The sequence below is a fragment of the Carlito syrichta genome, unplaced genomic scaffold (assembly GCF_000164805.1).
Source record: "Carlito syrichta isolate Samal-C Ts95f unplaced genomic scaffold, Tarsius_syrichta-2.0.1 Scaffold314997, whole genome shotgun sequence".
NCBI classification, from domain to species: Eukaryota; Metazoa; Chordata; class Mammalia; order Primates; family Tarsiidae; genus Carlito; species Carlito syrichta.
Genome location: NW_007259093.1, coordinates 184,804 through 209,922, shown reverse-complemented (window position 1 = coordinate 209,922; position 25,119 = coordinate 184,804). Strand labels below are relative to the sequence as shown.

Here is a 25,119-nt window from a genome sequence, read left to right as displayed (position 1 = left end):
GAAGGATCGCCAGAGCCCAGCAGGTCGAGGCTGTGGTGGCCGGTAGCGGCCACTGCACTCTAGTCTGGGCGACAGAGTGAGACTCCAACTCAAAAAAAGAAAAAAAAATTTTTTTCTTCCTTCTATTTTCTTTCTTTTTTTTTTATTGTTCTTATTTCATTGCTGTGATTGTTATTCTAAATTATTGAGGTGAAAACCAACTTTAATTTCTGTCTTCTTGGTTTTCTAAATACTTTTAAAGTCGTAATTTTACCTCCTCACTTTGGCCCCATGGGTTTTGATGTATATATAAGTACAGCAGTTCCAATGTTTTTGTTTGATTACTTGTAAGTCATTTGTATTTTCTGTTTTTATTTTCTTTTCAACCCAAGAGTTATTTAGAAGTGCATTTAAAAATTTCCAGTTGGAAGAGGGATTGATACTATGTTAATTTTTTTTTTGTTTTGGAGTTGGAGTCTCACTCTGTCACCCAGTCTAGAGTACAGTGGCACACTCACTGCCACCACAGCCTTGACCTGCTAGGCTCTGGCGATCCTACCACCTCAGCCTTCCAAGTAGCTGGAACTACAGGTGCGCCAATATCGCATAGGCCATAATCAGTTACCATAATGTAGTATTAAAAATTAACATAGTATTGGCTGGGCTCGGTGGCCCAACCTGTCAGCCCAGCACTTCAGGAGGCCGAGGCGAGAGGATTGCCTGAGCTTGCGGGTTCGAGACCAGCTTGGGAAACATGGTGAGACCACGTCTCTACAATAACATAAGAAAATTTAAATCTCCTGTGCTAGCCGGGCTCGGTGGCTCAGCCTGTAATCCCGTGCTTTGGGAGGCTGTGGTGAGTGGATTGCCTGAGCCCGCGGGTTCGAGACCCGCCTGAGCAACTTGGCGAGACCTCATCTCTACAATAAATTAAAACTAGCTGGGTGTGGTAGCACGCGCCTGTAGTTCCAGCTATTTGGAAGGCTGAGGCAGAAGGATCGCCGGAGCCCAGCGGGTCGAGGCTGCGGTGGCCGGGAGTGGCCACTGCACTCCAGTCTGGGCGACAGAGTGAGATTCCAACTCAAAAAAAATAAAAATAAAAATAAATAAATCTCCTGTGCAGCAGAGTGAGATTCCAACCCCCACCCCCCAAAAAAAAAGAAGTTTATTGATCCTTGACTTAAAACTTAGTGTTTGTGACTTTTTCATATGGGTTGAAAATATGTGTATTTTCTCTTGGGTGCAAGTTCCTTATATCCCTGATGGAATAACGTAAGTTGTATTATACCAATCCTTATATCCTTCCTCATTGTTGGTCGCTTTGATTATAGATGTCTGAGAGAGATGTATATAAACTTCCTATCACAACTAAATTTGTTCACTTCTCATATTGTACTCAAGGTTACCTTTATATCCTTTGAAGTTTTTTTTTGTGCATAGTGTATAAAGGTCATAACTATATTTTTCTGCTGTTTTTCCTGCATACAGTATGAAATAACACTCTGTGTCCTGTTTGTATATTTGTTTATTTTTGCATGCCTTGATTCTTTCACCCTAAAGAATATTATTGTTTCTGTCAAGATTAGGTTCAACAGCATATATTAGAAAAAAATGTTAAACAAGAAACAAAATAGTTTATGGTTGGGTGTGGTGGCTCATGCCTGTAATCCCAGCATTTTGTGAGGCCCAGGCAGGGGTATTGCTTGAGCCTAGGAGTTTGAGACAAGTCTAGGCAATGTAGTGAGACCTTGTCTCTACAAAAAATAAAACAAATTTAACTGGGCATGGGGGCATGCGCCTGTACTCCCAGCTACTCAGGAGGCTGAGGCGGCAGAATTGCTTGAGCCCAGGAGGTCGAGACTGTGGTGAGCCACGATCATGTCACTGCCCTCCAGTCTGGGCAACAGAGTAAGACTCCAACTCAAAAAAAAGTTAGTTTAAACAAGGAAGATTATTTCTTTCTTGGGTAAGAGAAATCTGGAGATAGCTATCCCAGGGCTCTGCAATGTCATCTGGGACCCAGGCTCCTCTTCTGCTTCACCATCTTGGTATATGGTTTCCATCCTAAGGTCCCCTCGTGGTCCACGAGACTTCTGGAGCTCGAGCCAGCACATCTTCATTGAGGGCCAGAAGGAAGAGGAAAGGTAGGAGGGCAAAAAGGGGTCTGTCCCCAGCTCAGCTGATTTCTAATAAGTGACCTTTTCAGAAGTCCCAGAAAACAATTCTACTTGTGTCTCATTGGCAGAACTTAGTCAGGTGACAATACCTAAGCTACCAAGGAGGCTGGCAAGTCTAGTTTTTAAACTTCTAGGTAGGTCTGTCTTGGCTAAAAATTGGCATTGTGTTATCAAGGAGGAAGGTGAGAATGGCAGCCAGTAATTTCTGCTGTCACCTGTTATAGTTCTTGTTAGTATTTGTTTGCCTCTTACAATTTTTCCTGATCCTTTATTTTCAGTCTTCCTCAGTTATTTTGTTTCAGGTATGTCTCTTGTAAACTACAGCAAGATCTTGAGCTATTTGGTTTTAGACAATTGGAATATCTGCCTATTAATAAGTGAATGTGGCCAGACTCGGTGGCTCAGCTTATAATCCCAGCACTTTGGAAGGCCGAGGTGAGTGGATTGCCTAAGCCCGTGGGTTCGAGACCTGCCCAGGCAACTTGGCGAGACCTCGTCTCTACAATAAATCAAAAACTAGCTGGGCATGGTAGCACGGGCCTGTTGTTCCAGCTACTTGGAAGGCTGAGGCGGAAGGATTGCTGGAGCCCAGCAGATCTAGGCTGCAGTAGCCGGGAGCGTACCACTGCACTCCAGCCTGCGTGACAGTGAGACTCTGACTCAAAAAAAAAAAAAAAAAGTGAATGTAATGCATTCATTTTTTTATGATTGTTGATGTGTGTGCAGCATTCTTGCCATTATCTTTTTTGCTTTCTGTTTGCCATGCTTTTGATTTCTTTTTTCCTTTCCTGCCATTTGTTGGACTGTGATTTTTCTCAGAAATTGTCCTTACTGTATCAATTTTTTGGTTATTACTCTTAATGTTTCTTTATGTTGAAATTATTTCCCATTTACAGAAAAGTTGTAAGAATAGTACAAAGGATTTCTGTATATCCCTTATCTAGATTCCCTAGATGTCAGAATTTTGTCAAATTTCCATTAACTTTTTATCTCTTCATATGTATGCATATGTTTCCTGAACCATTTGAGAATAGGTATTTCCTTAGACATCGCTTAAAGAATAAGGACATTCTCTTAGATAACCAGAATATAATTGTCAATATCATGAAATTAAAATCCATGCAATGTTATTATCTCATCCACAGGTAGTATTCAGATGCTATCATCAATTTTTCTAGTAACATCCCTTATAACAAAAGAAAAAAATCTTTATTCTGGTCCAGGATGCATATAATTGTCTTGACTCTTTAGTTTCTTTTGATCTGAAGCAGTTCCTGTGTCTTTTATGACTGACATTTTTGAAGACTACAGGCCAGTTATTTTGGGAAATGTCCCTAATTTTGGATCTGTTCATGTTTTATTATGATTAGATGCAGATTATACAATTTTGGCAAAAATACCACTGAGAAACAATGTTGGTTCTTCTTGGTGTTTTATATCCGGAGGCACATGATGTCAATTTTTTTCATTACTTGTGATTTTAACTTTGGCCATGTGCTTAAGGTAGTGTTGGGTAGGTTTTTCCACTTAAAGTTACTATTCTCTTTGAAATTAATAAATACAGTCAGTGCTTTATATGCATGGGGTCTGTAATCATTGATTCAACCAACTGTGGATCAAAAATACTCAAAAACAGTTGTGTCTGTACTGAACATGTATTGACTTTTTAATATATTGTATTAGGTATTATTAAGTAATCTAGAGATAATTTAACATATATGGGATGATGAGCACAGGTTATATGCAAATACTGTGCTATTTTGTATTACGGATTTGAGCATCCATGGATTCTGTTGTCTGTGGAGGTCCTGCAATGTTCTAATCCCATCATTCCTTTTACATTTACTAGTTGGCATTCGACTTCAAGAAAGAGCTTTATCTTCATCTTATTTGATTATTTATTTATGTATTTGTATTAGTGTGAACACCTGGATTCTCATTCAGTGGGTTTTAATCCATTACTATTATTAGTTATTTTGAGGCATATATTATTTCAGAATCAGCTAGTGGAAGTTCCTCCTATGTTCTTTTGACTTGTTCCCTTACTTCGAGTACTACCTGATTTTCTGGCATAAGAATATGTTCCCGGTTCATCTCATTCTTTCCTCTACCCAACCTGGATTCACTACTTCTCCAAGGAACCTTGATTCCTTTTTTTAAAAAAATAGCTTTATTGAGGTACAGTTGGTACATGTGTAGCAACTATAAATGCTACTGTATTAATTTTCAATTTCCTATTCATTGCTAGTATATAAAAATGCAAATCATTTTTGTATGTTGGTCTTATATCCTACAACCTCACTGAATTCACTTAATTTTAGTAGCTTTTTTGAAGAGTTCATTAGATTATCTACAAATAATTCTGTCAACTGTGAATAAAGGCAGTTTCTTTTTTTCTAATCTAGATGCCTTCTGTTTATTTTTATTGCCATATTGCATCATTGGTCCCTCCAGTAAACTGTTAGATACAACTTGTGAGAGTGGTCATGGTAACTTTGTTCCTGGTCTTTGGAAAAGTCATTCAGTCTTTCACTATTAAGTGTGATGTTGCCTAAAGATTTTTCATAGATTTCCTTCATTAGCTTGAGGAAGTTTCCTTCTATTCCTAGTTTGCTAGTAATTTTTTTAAAAAATAGATGTTTGTTCAAATGTTTGTTCTGTATCTATGGAGATGATCATGTAGTAAACAGACTATAACTGTTACTATTGATTAATTATATTGATGGATTTTTGAATATTAAGCCAACCTTTTATTCCTAGAATAAACCCCTGAGGTCATGATGAATTATCCATTTTAGATATTGTTGGATTTTTTTTTTTTTCCAAAGATGATGGAGGTCTCACTCCATCACCCAGGCTAGAGTGCAGTGGCATGATCATAGCTCACTGCAACCTCAAACTCCTGGGCTCAAGCGATCTTCTCACCATAGCCTCCCCAGTAGCTGGGACTACAAGCACATGCCACCATACCCAGCTAATATTCTTATCTTTTTTTTTTTTTGTAGAGACAGTCTCACTATGTTACCCAGGCTGGTCTCAAACTCCTGGGCTCAGCAATTCTCCTGCCTCAGCCTCCCAAAGTGCCGAAATTACAGATGTGAGTTACTGTGCCTAGCCATATTGTTGAATTTGATTTGCTAAAATTTTGTTCAGAGTTTTTTCATCTGTATACATGAGGAATATTCATTTTTATTTTTAAAAATTATTTAATTTGTAAAGACAGGGTCTCACTAAGTTGCCCAGGCTAGTCTTGAACTCCTGACCTTAAGTGATCCTCTTACTTTGGCCTCCCAATGTGCTAGGATTACAGGCATAAGACACTCATGCCTGGCTAAGTTTTGTTTTCTTTTTTTTAGTATTGATTTTCAATTTGTTTTATTTTAAAGATGTGGCTTTTGTATCAGAGAAATGCTGGCTTTAGGAAGTTATTTCTTCCTTAAGTGGTAGGCTCCACCTAGGAAGCCTTCTGCATCTAGAGTCTTGTTTGTGGGAAGTTTTTAATTACAAATTTGATTTACTTAATTGCTACAAGGCTATTTGGATTGTTTATTTTATTTTATGTTTATTTCAATAGCTTTGGGGGCGTACAAATAGTTTTTGGTCTGGACTTTAAGTGTACACACCATCGCCACCTCTATACATTGTACCTGATAGATGATTTTTTGTCCCTACACCTCTTCTCCCCTTCCCCTTCTGTTATCTATTTCTTTAGAGCAAGCTTTGGTAGTTTGTGTCTTTCGAGGAATTTATCCATTTCATCTAAGATGTTGAATGTATTGGTATCAAGTTGTTCATAATATTCTCTTATCCTTTTATCATCTCTAAAATCTATAGTAATGTCATCTCTTTCATTCTTATATGGTAATTTTAGTCTTCTCATCCCTATACTGATAATTTGAGTCTTTTAAAAAAAAAATCTGGCTATAAGTTTTACAGTGTTACTGATTATCTCAAAGAATCACCTTTGATTTCATTGATTTTTTTTCTATTTTTCTGTTTATTGTTACATTTATGTCCATTCTGATATATGTGATTTCTTTCTGCTTACTTTGAGTCGTCTTTTTTCTTCTTTTGTTCTTTTATTTTTCTAGGCTTGTTTTTTAGGGCAGATGGAATTTGAGTTCATTGATTTGCAACCTTTCTTCTTCTTTTTTTTTTTGAGTTGGAGTCTCACTCTGTCGCCCAGACTGGAGTGCAGTGGCCGCTCCCGGCCACTGTAGCCTCGACCTGCTGGGCTCCAGCGATCCTGCCACCTCAGTCTTCCGAGTAGCCAGAATTAAAGGCATACGTTACCACGCCCAGCTGATTTTTTGATGTATTGTAGAGATGAGGTCTCGCCAAGTTGCCCAGGCAGGTCTCAAACCCGTGGGCTCAGGCAATCCACTCACCTCAGCCTCCCAAAGGCATGGGATCTTCTTTTTTATATAAGTATCGTGTGCTATAAATTTCCTTCTAAGTACTGCTTTCGTTGTATAAATACTTTAAATTTTTCCTTTTGACTTTCTTACTGATCCCCAGGTTATTTAAAAGTGTTATTTAGTTTCTAAGTACTTTGGGATTTTCTTGATGATATCCTTCTGTTATTGATTTCTAATTTAATTCCACTGTGGTCAGAAAAAAAATACTACATGTGACCAGGCATGGTGGCTCATGCCTGTAATCTCAGCACTTTGGGAGGCTGAGGTGGGAGGATTGCTTGAGGCCAGGAGTTTGAGACCAGCCTGGACGACATAGCAAGACCTCATCTCTACAAAAAAATTAGCTGGGTGTAGTGGTGCACATCTGTTGAGCCAGCTATCCACGAAGCTGAGGCAGGAGGATCACTTGAGCCCAGGAGTTCAGGGCTGCAGTGAGCTATAATCGCACCACTGCACTGCACTCTGGGCAACAGAGCAAGACCCTCTCTCTAAAAAAAATAAAATAAAATGCTTCATGTGACTTAAATCCTTTTAAAAATTGTCAAGAGTGTTTATGGCCCTGAATATGGTCTGTATAGGTGAATTTTTTGTGTACACTTGAAAAGGATATGTATTCTGCTATCTCTTTTGAACATTGTTAGCGTGTTGTATCTTTTTACTTTTAACCTATCTGTGTCTTTGAGTTCAAAGTGGGGATTTTGTAGATTTCAGTCTTTAATCTAATTGAACAATCTCTGTCTTATTTACATCTTGCTGTTTGTTTTCTGTTTGTCACATCTGATTTTCTTTTTTTTTTTTTTTTGAGTTGGAGTCTCACTCGGTCTCCCAGACTGGAGTGCAGTGGCCGCTCCCGGCCACCGCGGCCTCGACCTGCCGGGCTCCAGCGATCCTTCCGCCTCAGCCTTCCGAGTAGCTGGAATTACAGGCGTGCGCTACCGCGCCTGGCTGATTTTTTGATTTATTGTAGAGATGAGGTCTCGCTGTCCATGGGCTCGGCAATCCACTCACCTCAGCCTCCCAAAGGCGCGGAATTACAGGCTGAGCCACCGAGCCGGCTGGCATCTGATTTTCATTCACTTTTTCCTCTTCTGCCTTCTTTTGGGTGAATTAAGTAATTTTTATGATTCCGTTTTATCTCCTTTGTAGGTTAATTAGCTATAATTCATTGTTATGTTATTTTAGTGGATCAGGTAATTGTGTGTTGGAGGTGTTCTTGAAGAACATCCTTTAATATTTCTTGTAGTGCGACTCTATAATTATCTTTTCAGTTAGTTTAAATAGAAAATATATCTTTGTATTTGCCCATTTAGTTACCATTTCCTATGCTCATTTCTTTGTTCCCATTTCGTATCATTTCCTGCTCCAAAATGTCAATAGTGCTGGTGATGTATTCTTTTGACTTTTATACATCGTTGATGAGGCTACGTTGGGAGAAAGAAAAATATCTGGTGAGAAATAGGAGATAAAAAGAACTAAATGGAAATTTTAGAACTGAAAATATAATAACCAAGATTTTAAAACTCACTAGATTAAAAGTAAGAAGACCACAGTAGAGATAACAGAGAAAAGAGTCAGTGAATTGAAGATAGATTAATAGAATTATCCATTCTAAACAACAAATGGGAAAAACAAAGACTAGGAAGAAAGGGGCAGAGTTTCAGAAACCTGTAGAAAAACAACAAAAGGTGGCAAAGGATAGGTATGTAAATCAATGGAATAGAATTGAGAGTCCATAAATAAACCTATACATTTATGGTCAATTGGTTTTCAAAACATGTGCCAAGATAATTCAACAAGGAACAAGATGGCTGTTCAACAAATGGTGCTGGGACACCTGGATATCCACATGTGAAAGAGTGAGGTTAGACCACTATCCTTATCCAACGTGCAAAAATTAACTTACAATGGATCAACCACCTAAATAGAAGAGTTAAAACAATAAAACCCTTAGAAGAAAATATAGGGGTAAATTTTCATGACCTTGAATTTGGCACAGGTTTCTTAGATATGATATCAAAAGCATAAGGCACAAAGAAAAAAGATAAATTGAACTTGATAAAAATGAAAACCATGTGTGCATCAAATGAGGTTAAACAACCTACAGAATAGGAAAAAAATAGTGGCAAAGTATATAAAGCAGTCCCCCCTCATCTGTGTAGGATTTGTTTCAAGAACCCCAGTGGAGGCCTGAAATTTTTTCCTGTGCATACGTATCTACGATACAGTTTAATTTATAAATTAGGCAGAGTAAGAGATTAACAACAACAGTAATAAAATAGAAGAATTGTTAACTATTTCATTCACAATTTCAAGGACAGAAGATTTGTTTTAGCTATAAATCTTAGCAATCTCAGTATATATTTTCTCTTCCTTATTAAGTTGAGAATGTTCACATTTTCACTTAAAGGAAGAACTTCAGGGCTTCTCTTTGGCATATCCAAACTGCCAGCATGTGTATTCCTGAGCTTTGGGGCCATTATTAAGTAAAATCAGGGTTAATTGGACAAAAGCTCTACAATACCATGACAGTCAACTTGATAAAATTGAAATGACTACTAAGTTACTAATTGGCAGATAGTGTATAGTTTGGATCTCCTAGACAAAGGAATGATTTACTTCCCAGATGGATTGGAACAGGATAGTGAAAGATTTTATCATGCTGCTCAGAAAGGTCTGCAATTTAAAACTTATGAATTGTTTATTTCTAGAATTTTCTGTTTAACACTTTTGAACATTGGTTGGCTGCAGGTAACTGAAACTATGGAAAATGAAACCAAGAATAAGGGGGGACAACATATATAATAATGTTATAGCATCCAGAATATGTAAAGAGTTCTTATAATTCAACCATAAAACACAGTTTAATTTAAAAATAAGCTTTCAACAAAGGACTAAAATTCCTAGCAAGTACAATTAGGCAAGAAAAAGAAATAAAAGGTGTACAAATTGGAAAGGAAGATGTAAACTTATCTCTGTTCACAAATGGCATGTCTTATATTTCGAAACCCCACCAAAAAACTGTTAGAATAAACAAATTCAGTAAAGTTGCAGGACACAAAAGTCAACATACAACAATAAATTTTTTTCCATATGCTAGCAATGAATAATCAGAAAAGGAAATTAAGAAAATCTGAGTTACAATAATATAAAAAAATAAAATATGTATGTATAACTTTAACCAAGGAGGTGAAAGACTTATACATTCAAAACTACAAAATACTGCTGCAAGAAATTAAAGACACAAATAAATGGAAAGACATCTTGTTTTCATGGATTGGATAACTTAATATTGTTAAGATATCTTACTACTCAAAGCAATCTACAGATTTAATGCAATCACTATCAGTATCCCAGTGTTATTTTGTTTATTTACAGAAATAGAAAAATCCATTCTAAGGTTCATATGGAATCTTAATGGACCGCAACTAGCCAAAACAATTTTGAAAAAGAACAAAGTTGGACAATTCACACTAACAGTTTTCAAAAGTAACCACAAAGCTCCAGTAATCAAAACAGTCTGATTCTGGCACAAAGACAGACATATAGACTCATGAAACAGAATAGTGAGCACAGAATTAAACCTGACATATAGGGTCAAATGAACTTCAACAGTGTTAAGACCACTAAATCTGGGGAAAAATAGTTTCTTCAATAGATGGTGCTAGGAACACTGGATAATATTTGCATATAAAAGAAGGTGATTGGACCCTTATCTTACACGATATACAAAAATTAACTCAAAATGGTTTAAATACCTAGACATATGATTTAAAACTTAACTCCTAGAAGGAAACATGGAGAAAATCTTCACAATATTGAATTTGACACTGATTTCTTGGGTATGACACCAAAAGCACAGCCAACAAAAGAAAAAATAGACAAGTGAGACTATGTCAAATTAAAAAACTTGTGCATCAATGAAACAACAGTGAAAAGGCAATCTACAGAATGAGAGATAACATTTGCAAATCATATACTGTATCTGATAAGGAGTTAATATCCAGAACATAAAAAGAATTGCTACAACTCAATAAGAAAAAAATAAATTGCCTGATTTAAAAGTGGGAAAAATTTGAACACATATTTCTCTAAACATGTTATGCAAATGGCCAACAGGTATATGAAAAAATGCTCAACATCAGTCGTTGTTAGAGAAATACAAATCAAAATCACAATGAGCTATTACCTGATACCTATTAGTACGGCCATCATAAAAAAAATAAATTAGCAAGTGTTTGGTGGGGATATAGAAGTTGAAATACTTGTGAGAATGTAAGATGGTATAACATCTATGGAAAACAGTATGAAGGTTCTTTAAAAAGTTAAAAATAGGTTTATTTATTTTAAGAGTTGGGTCTTGCTCTGTCACTCAGAGTAGAGTGCAATGGCACAATCATGGCTTACTGCAGCCTCGAACTCCTGGCTCAAAGGATCCTCCCTCCTCAACCTCCTGAGTAGTTAGGACTACAAGAACATGCCACCATGCCCAGCTGCTAATTTTTTTTAAAACTTGTGCGCGCGTGTGTGTGTGTGTGTGTCTGTGTGTGTGTGTATGTAGATGGTGTCTCACTGTATTGCACAGGCTGGTCTTGAACTCCTAACTGCAAGTAATCCTCCTGCTTTGCCCTCCCAAAACACTGGGATTGTGAGTTTGAGCTACCGTGCCTGGCCAACAAACTAAAAATATATTTATTATATGATCTGACAATTCCATTTCTGGGTATATATCTGAAAGAATTGAAAGCAAGATCTCAAAGAGATATTTGCACACCCATGTTCATAGCAGCATTATTCATAAGAACCAAGAGGTGAATATAACTCAAATGTCTGTCAGTGGTTGCATTGATAAACAAGACTCTGGAGATGTTTATACAACAATGTGAATATATTTAGTAATCTAACATATGCACACTTAAAATGGTTAAGATGGTAAATTTTATGTGTTTTTGCACCACAATTAAAAATAAAAAAATTTTTTTTAAAAAGGATGGAAGAGAAAATAAAGCAAAAACAAAGACTACTAAAATTAGGAATAAAAGAAATTACAAGGATTATAAGGCAATACAATTAATATGTCAATGAAGAAGATAACTTAGATGAAATGGAGTAATTCTTAAAAAGACAAAAACTAAACTGACTGAAGAGGAAATAGAAAATCTGAATATACCTACAACATGTAAAGAAATTGAGTTAGTAATCAACAAACTTCCAACAAAGAAAAGCCCAGGGTCAGGTGGCTTCACTGTGGCAAAGTTTACCAAATGTTTAAAGTAAAATAAATACTAAATACATTAATACTAATCCTTTACAATTTGTTGTACAAAATAGAAAAGAAGAGCATGCTTACCAACATTTTCTCTGTGGCCAGTATTACCATATTACCAGAAGCAGACAGGGAAATTCAGGAAAAGAAATTGGAAGCTTTATGAACATAAATGTAGAATCTCTCAGCAAAATACTAGCAAATCAAATGCAGTAACATATAAAATGGATTAAATACCACAACCAAGGATGCTTGACATCAGGGTATTAAATAATGAAATATAGCACATTAATAGAAAAAAGCAAAAATCACATCATCCCAATAGATACAAGATAAGCATCTGACAAAATTCAACACCCTTTAGTGATGAAAGTACCAATAAGCCAAGAGTAGAAAAGAACTTCCTCAGCCGAATAAAGAGCAGTTGTAAATAACTCTCACCCAAAATCATACTTATTGCTGAGAGGCTGAATGTTTTCTCTAAGATCAGGAGTAAAGCAAGGATGTCCACTTACCACTCTTATTCAGGGTAGTACTCAAAGTCTTAGCCAGTTTAATAAGGCTTAAAGCACATAAAAGGCATAGATTGGAAAGAAAGAAATACTCTCTATACACAACATGATTGTATGATTTTTTTTTTTTTTTTTTTTGAGTTGGAGTCTCACTCTGTCACGCGGACTGGAGTGCAGTGGCCGCTCCTGGCTGCTGCAGCCTCAACCTTCAGGACTCCAGTGATCCTTCCACCTCAGCCTTCCAAGTAGCTGGAACTATACCATACCTGGCTAATTTTTGATTTTATTGTAGAGATGAGGTCTCGCCAAGTTGCCCAGGCGGGTCTCGAACCCGCGGGCTCAGGCAATCCACTCATCTCAGCCTCCCAAAGCGCTGGGATTACAGGCTGAGCCACCGAGCCCGGCTGATTGTATGATTTTTAGCAAGGTCATAGAATACAAGATTAGCACACAAAAACATCAATTCTGTTTCTGAATGCTAGCAATCAACATTTGTAAGCCAAAGGTTTTAGTAGTACTATTTAAAATACCTCTCTCCAAAATGAAATACCTAGGTATGAGCCTAACAAAATATGAACAGGAATCATGCTGAACAACTAAAAATACATATGAGTAAAATCAAAGAAGACCTAAATAAACAGAAAGACATACTATTTTTATGAACTGGAAGACTCAGAGTGGCAAAGACATCAATTCTCCCCAAATCTACAGGTATAATAACAATCAAATTCCCAGCATAATTTTTTGAGGATATAGACTTACTGATTCCAAAATTTTATGGAAGAACACAATAACCCTAATAGATAAAAGAATTTTAAGAAACAAAAATAATTTGGAGGCATCACATTACTGGATGTTGACTTACTATTAAACTACAATAATCAAGACAGGTAGTATTGGTGGGGGATCAGAGATCAAGGGAACAGAATACAGATTGTAGAAATATACCCCCAAAATATTGAAGGCCATGTGAAGACAGATACAGAGATGGGAGTTATGCTGCCTTAAACTAAGAATGACAGCTAGATTTTAGACTCTGGTCTTCAGAACTATCAGAGAATGAATGTCTGTTTTAAGCCACCAAGTTTGTGGTAGTTCTTTTTGACAGCTCCAGGAAACATAGATTTTGATACTGAAAGTGGAGTGCTGCTGTAACAAATACCCCTCCCAAATGTGCAAATGGCTTTGGAATTGAGTAATTGGAAAAACCACTTGAATAATGAATAATGGGAGAATTTTGACAAGCATAATAGAAAAAGCCTAATTGCCTTGATGAGAGTGTTCATAGAAATATGGGTGTTGAAGGAGATTCTGGTGAAGGCTTGAAAGGAAGTGAGAAGTACAGTAAAGAAATAGATTCTGCTACCTTAGAGAATACAGAATATTTTTAGAAATATGAATGTTAAAGGTAATTCTGGTGAGGTCTCAGAATGAAATAAGTAACATGTTATTGGAAATTAGTGGAAAGGTGATTTTGTTATAAAGTGGTAGAAAGTTTGACTTAATTAGTTCTACTGTTGGAAAGTATAACTTGTAAGTGATGAACTTAGATATTACTTTAGGAAATCAAGCAAAGTGTTGAAGGTGAGAACTGGTTTCTCCTTGCTGCTTATATTATAGTAAAGTGTCAGAGGAAAGAGATAAAGTAAGGGATGAACTGCTGAGCAAAAAAGAACCAGCACTTGATTACTTGGGAGGTTTGCAGCCTATCCAGACTGCAAAGGATGCTAAAAATAAGAAATTTATTGTTGGAAAAGAATGCTCTGGAGAGAAGGCCAAGGGTGCAGTCTGACATCCTTTTACTGAAGAGATCCTGTGTGTGACTCATAATTCCACTCAACTATCTTTTTTTTTTTTTTTTGAGTTGGAGTCTTACTCTGTCGCCCAGGCTGGAGTGCGGTGGCATGCTCATGGCCACTGCAGCCTCGACCTGCTGGGCTCCGGCGATCCTTCCACCTTAGCCTTCCAAGTAGCTGGAGCTATAGGTGCGTGGTACCACACCTGGCTAATTTTGCTTTTTAACTTAAAAATTTTTTAATTTTAAAATTGTGGGGTACATTTCATGGTTAGGTATACAAATATTCATTGTGCAGGTACCCTTGTTGACGAGGTGTGGCCCCGTTTCCCCAAGCAGATTTCCACTACTGTCAATCCCACTTCCCCGCCCCCCAATCCCCCTGCAGTTTCCCTGCTACTGTCCATCCTTTTCTTATAGTATTGAGGTAGTTGTTCAAGGTCCACTTATGAGTGAGGACATGTGATACTCAGTTCTTTGTTTCTGTGAGAGATCACTCAGTATTATAGACTCCAAGTTCATCCAGGTTGCTGCAAAGTTCATGATTTTGTTGTTTTTTTTTTTTTTTTGAGTTGGAGTCTCACTCTGTCACCCAGACTGGAGTGCAGCGGCCACTCCCGGCCACCGCAGCCTCGACCCGCTGGGCTCCGGCGATCCTTCTGCCTCAGCCTTCCGAGTAGCCGGAATGACAGGCGCGCGCTACCGCGCCCAGCTCATTTTTTGATTTATTGTAGCGATGAGGTCTCACTGCCCAGGCGGGTCTCGAACCCGCGGGCTCAGGCACTCCACTCACCTCAGCCTCCCAAAGGCGCGGGATGACACGCTGAGCCACCGAGCGCGGCTGAACCTTCTTTTCTAATGCCATGGGTCCACTTGACATACACAGGAGATCTGCAAGGTTTTTGACAGTGCTGTGTCATCAGAAATACTGCCAAGTTGGTCTGAAGGAGACAGATAGAATAAACTGAAGGAAGGCCATTGAACTTCTGGGGTTCTGCAGGCAGAAAATGGAGTAACAGAGCTACTTCGTTGCAAATATGTGCTACTCTTCAAGAAATATATAATGACTGTGAAGGCAGAGCCAATGTGGGTACCGAGGGAGATGGAGCCACTGCTACAGATGCAGAGGGTGACAGAGCCTTTGCTGCAGATGCAGAAGGTAACCAAACCGTGGCCATGGATACAGAGCCACTGCCATAGATGCACAGCATGGTGGGGCACCACTGCAGGCACAGAGCATGATTGAGCCACTATTGCTGGTGCAGAGGGCACCTGAGCTGCTACCATAGGTGCAAAAGACAGAGCCAACCACCAGAGTCAATTATTCTCAGACCTTGAAGCCTAATGATGTTGAAGTCGTCATTTGTTTTCTAGTTTCATAGGTCTATAGATGGAAAGGAATTTTACCCCAGGATGAATCATACTCAAAGTGTCAGCCATACCTGATTCAGATAATTTAGAAAATAAAATTTGGGACTTTTTGAGCTGATGATATTTAGATAAGTTTTTAGATTTGTAGTTGATGCTGCATTGGGTTAAGTCTTTTGAAAGTATGGAGATGAGCTGAATATATTTTGCATGTCAGATAGACATTAATTTAGTGGGTCTGGAAGGTAAACTGCAGTTGTTTGAATGGTGGCCCTTCAAAAGATATGTTCACATGGAACCTGTGAATAAGACCTTATTTGGAAAAGGGTCTTTATAGATGTAACTAAGGATCTCAAGGTAAGATCATCCTAGATTAGATATCTTCAAGGACAAGTGTCTTAGGAGAGAGGAGGAGAACACAGAGAAGGCCACATGAAAATGGAGGTAGAGATTGGATTTATGCTGCCACAAGCCAAGGAACAGTTGGAGCCACCAGAAAATGGAAGAGGCAAAGAAGTATTCTCCATTAGAGCTTTCAGTGGGAGTGTAGAAGCCCTGTGACACCTTGATTTTGAACTGCTGACATCCAGAGCTATGAGAATAAAATGAAAAACTTTTGAAAAGCAGGGAACATAATGGCAAACTGCCACATATTCTATTAAAAAACTTGCATCCAGAATATTTGAAAATCTCTGAAAAAGCAACAATAAGAAAATAAGCAACCCAATTAAAAGCCTGGGACAAAAAATTCACCAAAGACGATATAAGGATGGCAAATAAAAAGAAAAAATGAAAATTTTTTTGATTTAAAAAAACCCAGCATTATTAGCCATTAAGGATATAAATTAAAATCACAATAGACATCACTAGACACCTATTAGAATGAGGTACGTTTTTTAAAAAAATGATCAGGACACAGAGCAATTGGAACTGTCATATACTAGTGGAGATACAAAATGATATAGCTATTCTGGAAAACTGGCATGAAGTTAAATATCTCCTTACCATATAAACCAGCAATCCTTCCACTGGACAGTTACATTAGAGAAATGAAGGCTTATTTTCATGCAAAAAATCTGCTCATGTATATGGCTGTACTTGTTAAAAATGGGAAACACCTAAATATTTTTCAGTAGGTGAAAAGATAAGATAAACTGTTGTACAACTATGTGCTTATGGTGGTTTTCATTCTGTTCTAGAGTTCTGTGCAAAGTTCTTTGAAGAATTTTGAATGTTTCTGGTAGTGAAGCTCTCCAAATTAATTTTGTCTACTTTCTTTCTTTTTTTCCCCTAAAAATGTCTGGTTCACCTTTATATAAAATTCTGGGGTTGACAACTTCTGTGTATATTAAAGATGCCATCCCATTGTCTTTCAGCCTTCACTGGTTCGGATGAAAAGTCAACCATTATTCTTTCCATCTTATTGCTCCCTTATCTGTAATATGTCTTTTATTCTGTTAGCTGCTACAATGTGCCTGTGTTAATTTACTTCGTTCATATTGCTTGTGATTGGGTGAGATTGTGAATATGTCGGTATGAATCAGTTTTTGGAGAATTCTTAGCTACTATCTTTTCAGACATTCTCTCTCTGCTCTACTTGTGGGCTCTAATGATGCATAAATTAGAATAATTCATACTGTCTCACAGTTCTGTCACACTCCAGTCTGTTATTTTATTTTCTCTCTTTTTTTAACTCTTTGCCTCATGTAGAGTATATTTTATTGACCTGTGTTTGTGCTCATTCTGCTATGCTCAGTCTTTCTTTTAGCCCTTCCAATGGTTTAAGTATTTTTCAGTTTTACAATATTCATTTATAAAATTTTTTAATTTTACAAAAAATCTTTTAAAATTTAAATGTGGTTAAAAAAACACAAAATTTACCATCTTAACCATTTTAAGTATACAGTTCAGTAATGTCAAGTATATTTGCATTGTTATGAAGCAGATCTCCAAAACCTTTTCGTCCTGCAGAGTGGAAACTCTATACCCATCAAACAACTCCCCTTTATTCCCTCCTTGCAGCCCCTACTGACCACCATTCTACTTTATATATCTGTGAATTTGATACATTAGATACCTCATTTAAGTAAGAAAACACTATATTTGTCTTTTTGTGAATAGCTTGTTTTACTTAGCAAATAATCTCAGGGTTCCTTCTCATGTTGTAGCCTGTAACAGGGTTTCCTTCATTTTTAAGGTTATGTAGCATTCATTATATGTTATATGTTAGTTTCATTTATCCATTCATTTATTAACATACATTTGGGTTGCTTTCACCTCTTGACTATTATAAATCATGCTCTGAATATGGGTGTGTAAATATCTCATTGAGATCCTGCTTTCTCTTTTTTTAACTTTTAATTTTTTTATTTTGAAGATGTGGGGTACAATTCAGGGCTAGGTATTCAAATGTTCATTATGCAGGAACCCTTGTTGATGAGGTGTGCTCCCCCTTCCCCAGGCAGATTCCCACTACTGCCAATCCCGCTTCCCTGCCCCCCTCCCAGCAGATTCCTGCTACTGCCAATCATTTTCTTATAGTATTGCAATAATTGTTCAAGATCCACTTATAAAATCCTGCTTTCAATACCCAGAAGTGGGATTGATGGATCATATATTAGGTCTATTTTTAATTTTTTAAACAAACTGTATACTGTTTTTCATAAAGGTTGCACCATTTTACAGTATCAACAATAACATATAAGGGTTCCAACTCCTCCATTTTTCTGTCAACACTTGTTATTTTCCGATTATTTATTTATTTATTTTTATTTTTTTATTTGTTTTGAGTTGGAGTCTCACTCTGTCGCCCAGACTGGAGTGCAGTGGCTGCTCCCAGCCACCGCAGCCTCGACCTGCTGGGCTCCGGCCATCCTTCCACCTCAGCCTTCTGAGTAGCCAGAATTACAAGCGCGTGCTACCACGCCCGGCTAATTTTTTTGATTTATTGTAGAGATGAGGTCTTGCTGCCCAGGCGGGTCTCGAACCCATGGGCTCAGGCAATCCACTCACCTCAGCCTCCCAAAGGTGCGGGATTACAGGCTGAGCCACCGAGCGCGGCTTATTTTCTGATTTTTTAAAATAGTAGCTGTCATAATGGGTGTGAAGTGATATCTCATTGTGGTTTTGATTTGCATTTCTCTGATGATTAGTGATGTCGAACACCCTTTCATATGGTTGTTGGCCAATTGTAAATCATTTTCAGAAAAATATTGATTAAAGTTCTTTGCCTATTTTAAAATCAGATTTTTTGTTTTTGATGATAGTAGTTCATTATATAGTCTGGATATTAACCTTGTGATTTACAAATATTTTCTCCCATTCAATACATTGCCTTTTCACTTAGTTCACTGTTTCTTTTTGGTGCACAGAAGTTTTTTAGTTTTATGTAGTCATTCAGAAATGGTTTGTAGTTTTTACTGTATAAAGAAGTCTTTCACCTCCTTGGTTAATTCTTAAGTATTTAACACTTTTTGATACTGTTGCAAGTAGAATTATTTTATTGATTTCATTTTTGGATTGTTATTGTACAGAACTACAACTGATTCTTGCATATCGATTTTGTATCCTGCTGCTTTACTGAGTTTATTTGTTAGTTTTGACAGTTGTTTTGTGGAATCCTTAGGGTTTTTTTACATATAAGATTGTCATTTGTGAACAAAGATGATTTTATGTCTTTCTTTTCAATTTAGTTGCCTTTTATTTCTTTTTCTTGTTTAACTGCTCTGGCCATGACTTCCAAAACTATGTTGAATAGAATTGGCAAGAGAAGGCATCCTTGTATTTTTGTCCCTGATTTTAGAAGAAAAGCTTTCAGTTTTTCACCATTGTCTCTGATGTTAGCTATGGGCTTTTCTATATAGCCCCTGTTATGTGAGATGGTTTCCTTCTACTCTGATTTTGTTAAATGTTTTTGTTGTTGTTGCTGTTTTTTCTTTTCTTTTATTCCTTCCAGTCTCACTCTGTCACCCAGGCAGGAATGCAGTGGCCCAGTCACGGCTCACCACAGCCTTGACCTCCTGGGCTCAGGCGGTCCTTCTGCCTCAGCCCCCTGAGTAACTGGGACTTACAGGTGACACCAACCCCAGCTACTTTTTAAAATTTTTTTGTAGAAGCCAGGTCTTGCTATGTTATGTAGGCTGGTCTTAAGCTCCTGGGCTCAAGTAATCTCCCACCTTGGCCTCCCAAAGTGCTGGGATTATAGGCCTGAGCCACTGGGCCCAGCTTTGTTAAATGTTTTTATTATGAAAGAATGTTGAATCTTGTCCAATGCTTTTTTGCACACCAGCTGAGATAATCATGTAGTTTTTGTCTTTGATTTTCAATATGTTTAAACATATTTGCATTCCAGGAATAAATCCTACTTGGTCATGATATATTATCTTTTTAATGTGCTGTGAAATTTGGTTTGCCACTATCTTGTTGGAATTTTAAAATCTATATTCATCAGGGATATTTCTGTATAGTTTTCTTGTAGTATCTTTGTCTAGCTTGTCATCAGGGTAATTATGACCTCATAGAATGGCTTGGAAATTACTCTGTAATTAAATATTTGAAAAAGTTTGAGGAGGTTTGCTGTTAATTCTCCTTTAAATATTCAGCAGAAGTTTTCAGTGAAGCTATCTACTCTTGGGCTTTTCTTTATTGATAAGGTTTTTGATTACTGATTCAGTCTTCTACTTGTTACCGGTTTGTTGAGATTTTCTATTTCTTTATGATTCAGTCTTGCTATGTGTATGTTTCTAGAAATTTATCCTTTTCTTCTAGGTGATCAATTTGTTTGTTTACAATTGTTTACAATTGTTTATAATATTATCTTATAATCCTTTTTATTTTTGATTTTAGTTCTTTCTTTTTTTCTTAGTCTAGCTAAGAGGTTGCTAATTTTGCTGATCTTTTTTCTTTTTTAAAGCCAACTTTTAGTTTCATTTTTTTCTATCAACTTTCTATTCTTGATTTCATTCTTGTTTTCTCTAATCTTTATTATTTTGCTTTCTGCTAGCTTTAGGTTTAGTTTGTTCATTGTTTTCTAGTTTTTTGAGGTATAAAATTAGTTTGTTGATTTGAGATATTTCTTCTTTTTATAATGCACATGTTCATAGCAAGAAAAGCAGTGCTAAACTTCCCTCTTTGTACTACTTTTGCTTTTGTGTGTGTGTGTGTGTGTGTGTGTGTGTGTCTGTGTGTGTGTGTTGGAGTCTCACTCTGTCACCCTGATGGTATGTGTTTTTTTTAGGTCCAGTTGGTTAAATAGTGTTGTTCAAGTCCTCTGTTTCCTTATTTCTCCCTTCAATTCTGTCCTAGTTTGCTTAATATATTTAGGAGCTCTGATGTTTGCTGCATAAATATTTACAATTGTCCTATCTAAATATTGACCCTTCTATAATGTCCTTATTTGTCCCTTGTAATAGCCTTTTATTTAAAGTTTTTTTCCCCCTGATATTAATATAGATATACCTACTCTCTTGGTAACCATTTTTATGGGATTTTTAAAATCTTTTCATTTTCAACCCATAAAGTTAGTTTATTATAGACAGCCATAGAGTTGAATCCTGTTTAGTGGTCACTATTGCTATTACATAAAACATCTTAATGGTATAATATTCCATTCTATTGATAACACATTAATTTTAATTGCATGCAAAAATTCTATATAGCTTCACACCCACTTTGTGTTACTGATGTTGCAAATTAAATCCTTATGTGTTGTGTACCAAATAACATAGATTTATGATTTAAAAAAATCTTTTTCATTTAAATTTTGTGTTTTTAATTTTAATTTATTTCCAAGTAGCTTCACTTATTCAAGTATTCTTTCTGTCTTGGCTTTTTGAAAAAAAGTTTACAAACTATAAAATTCATCCATTTAACATGTATAGTTCTACAATTTGTGTGTTTTCACAGATATGTACAACTATCACCACAGTCAATTTTAGAACATTTTCATCATGTTGAAAAGAAGCCCCATACTCTTTAATTATTGCCTACCTAGCCACTGCACTCCCACCTCATATCCCTAAGCAATCACTAATCAACTTTCTGTCTCCATAGATTTCTCTAGTCTAGAATTCCGTATGAATGAGATCACATAGTATCAGATCTTTTGTAACTGACTGCTTTTACTTAGCATAATTTTTTTAAGGCTCATTCATGTTATAGCATGTATCAGTACTTCATTCCTTTTTATGGCTGAATCATATTCCATTATATGGATATACCACCTTGTAAAAATCTATTCATCTGCTGATAGATACTTGGGTTGCGACTTTTCAACTATTATGAATAATACAGCTGCAGTCATTTGTGTAACAGTTTCTGTCTGGATATACATTTTCATTTCTCTTGGGTATATAGCTAGGAGTGGAATTAGTGAATACTATGGTAACTCTATGTTAATTATTTGAGGAGCTGCCAGACTGTTTTTCAAAGTGGGTGCATCATTATACATTCCCACTTAGCAGTGTATAGGGGTTCTAATTTCTTCACATCCTTGCCAATACTTGTTTACTATCTGAGTTTTTTATTCATCCTAGTGAGTGGGGAGTGGCATCTCATTGTGGCTTTGGTTTGCATTTCCCAGGTGGCAGCTAATGTTGAGTAATCTTTCATGCACTTATTGGCCATTTATATATCTTTGGAGAAATGTCTATTCAGAGTCTTTGTCCATTTTTTCCTATTTTTTGAATTTTAGGTTAAGGAGTACATGTGCAAGTTTGTTACATGGGTACTGTTATGTGATGGGGAGGTTTGGGATTCTGTTGAACCCACCAGCCAAATAGTGAGTATGGTACCCAATAGGTAGTTTTTCTACCCTTGCACCCTACCACATCTCCCTTTTAGGGGTCCCCAGTGTCTGTTGTTCCCATCTTTATGTCCATGTGTACCCAGTGTTTGGCTCCGACTTATAAGTGAGAATATGTAGTACTCAGATTTCTGTGTCTGTGTTAATCCTCTCAGAATGATGGCTTCAGCTGCATCCATGTTGCTGCAAAGGACATGATTTAATTCTTTATTATGACTGCATAATATTCCATGGTGTATATAGTACCACACTTTCTTTATCCAATCCATTGTTGAAGTACATCTAGGTTGGTTCCATGTCTTTGCTATTGTGAATAGTACTGCAATAAACATGAGTGTAGATGTCTTTTTTGTAGAACAATTGATGCTCCTTTGGGTGTATACCCAGTAGTGGGATTGCTGGGTCAAATGCAAATCTTTTTTTTGTTTTGTTTTGGACAGAGTCTTTCTGTTACCCAGGCTAGAGTGCAGTAGCATGATCCTGGCTCACTGTAACCTCAACCTCCTGGGCTCAAGCAATCTTCCCACCTCAGCCTCCCAAGTAGCTGAGACTACAGGCATGCACTACCATGCCCAGCTAATTTTTGTATTTTTTTGTACAGACAGGGTCTCACTATGTTGCCCAGATTGATCTTGAACTCCTGGGCTTAAACAATTTTCCTGCCTTGGCCTCCCAAAGTGCTGAGATTACAGACATGAGCCACTGCACCTGGCCATTTTTTTTGTTTTTAGTTCTTTGAGAAATCTCCAAACTGTTTTCCACAAGGGCCTAACAAGCTTACATTCCCACCAACAGTGTATGAGCATTCCCTTTTCTCCATAAGCTTGCCAACATCTGTTGTTGTTGTTTTTTTACTTATTCATGTGAGATGGTATCTCATTGAAACTTCTATTTGCAGTTTATTGACGATCAGTGACGTTGAGCATATTTTCGTATGTTCGCTGACCATTAGTATGTCTTCTTTTAAGAAGTGTCTGTTCATGTCTTTTACCTACTTTTTAATGGTTTTTTTTCATTTTCCTAGTAAATGTGTTGACAAGAAATAAATCCTAGCTATTAACCCTTTGTCAGATACATACCTTGCAAATATATTCTCCCATTCTGTGGGTTGTCTGCTTACTCTGTTGTTAGTTTATTGTGCTGTGCAGAAGTCCTTTAGTATAATTTTTACTTTAAAAATTATTTTTAGTTATTATGGATACATAATAGTTGTACATATTTATGGGGTGCATGTGCTATTTTGATACAAGGCGTAATGATCAAATCAGGGCAACTGGTATATTTATCACTTCAAGCATTTGTCATTTCTTTGTGTTAGAAACATTCCAATTCCACTCTTTTCGTCATTTTGAAATATACAATAAATTGTTGTTGGTTACAGTTGCCCTATTGTGCTACTGAACTCTGGATCTTATTTCTTCTAAATGTATTGTTGTACCCATTAACCATCCCTTCTTATCCCTACCTGTCCATTATCCTTTCCAGCCTCTGGAAACTATCATCTTACTTTCTATTTCCATGAGTTCAAGTTTGTTTTTTGTTTTTTTAACTCGCATATTAGTGAAAATGTGATATTTATCTTTCTGTGCCTGGATTATTTTACTTAATATACTTCAGTTCTATCTATGTTGTTGCATATGACAGGATTTCATTTTTTAAAGATGAATAAAATTCCATTTTGTATGTGTGCCACATTTTCTTTATACATTTATGTGTTCATGGACAGTTAGCTTGATTCCATATCTTGGCTAATACGGATAGTGCTTCAGTAACATAGGAGTGCAGATATCTCTTCAATATACTGATTTTTCAAAAAACTTTTAGATGTATATCCAGCAGTGGGATTGCTGGATCATATGGTAGTTCTATTTTTAGTTTACTGATGAACCTGCATACTGTTCTCCATAGTGGCTATACTCATTTGTTATTTGCCTGTTTTTCACATAAAAACCATTTTAACTGGGATGAGATGATATCTCCCTGTAGTTTTAATTTTCATTTATTTGGTGATTAGTAATGTTACCAGCATTTTTTTTCATATGTCTGTTTACCATTTGTATGTCTTCTTTTGAGAAATGTCTATTCAGGTCTTTTGCCTATTTAAAATCAGATTATTTGATTTTTCTCCTACTGAGTTGTTTGAGACTCTTGTGTATTCTTGTCAGATGGGTAGTTTGTAAATATTTTCTCCCATTTTGTGGGTTGTCCCTTCACTCTGTTAGTTGTTTCCTTTGCTTTGCAGAAGCTTTTTAGCTTGATCTGATCCCACTTGTCCATTTTTTTGCTTTGGTTGCCTATGCTTTTGCGGTCTTACTCAAGAAATCTTTGACCAGATCAACATCCTGGAGTATTTCCCTAATGTTTTCTTCTAGTAGTTTCATAGTTTCATGTCTTAGATTTAAGTCTAGTCCATTTTTATTTGATGTTTGTATATGGTGAGATACAGGGATGTAGATTCTTCTGTATATGGATATCCAATTTGCCCAACACCATTTTTTGAAGAGACCGTCCTCCCAATGTATATTATTGGAAACTTTGTGAAAAAAATGAGTTGACTATAGATACGTGGATTTATTTCTGTGTTCTGCATTTGTTTTTCTTTTTTTTTTTTATCCATGTGTCTGTTTTCATGCCATTACGATAATGTTTTGGTTACCCTAAGGTTTGTAGTATAATTTGAAGTCAGGTAATGCAATTCTTCCAGCTTCATTCTTTGCTTGACTGCTTTAGCTGTTGTTTTTTGTTGTTGTTTTGTAGTTCTATTTGAATTTTAGGGCTTTTTTTCTTTTTCTATAATTTGAATGT

At 36.6% G+C, this 25,119-nt stretch overlaps 1 protein-coding gene across 4 annotated transcripts in view; it reads left to right on the top strand.

Moving 5' to 3' along the window:
- The window catches only part of BRCC3 (BRCA1/BRCA2-containing complex subunit 3), an 81,176-nt gene that overhangs the window by 38,595 nt on the left and 17,462 nt on the right, over window positions 1–25,119 (top strand). For 3 of the 4 annotated variants that reach the window (XM_021706025.1, XM_021706024.1, XM_021706026.1), the window contains one exon: window positions 2,049–2,123. The exons of the other annotated variant lie outside the window; for it this stretch is intronic. In XM_021706025.1, the coding sequence (XP_021561700.1) occupies window positions 2,049–2,123 (75 nt within the window). The remainder of the gene's footprint in view (window positions 1–2,048; window positions 2,124–25,119) is intronic. 4 annotated transcript variants of the gene reach the window in all.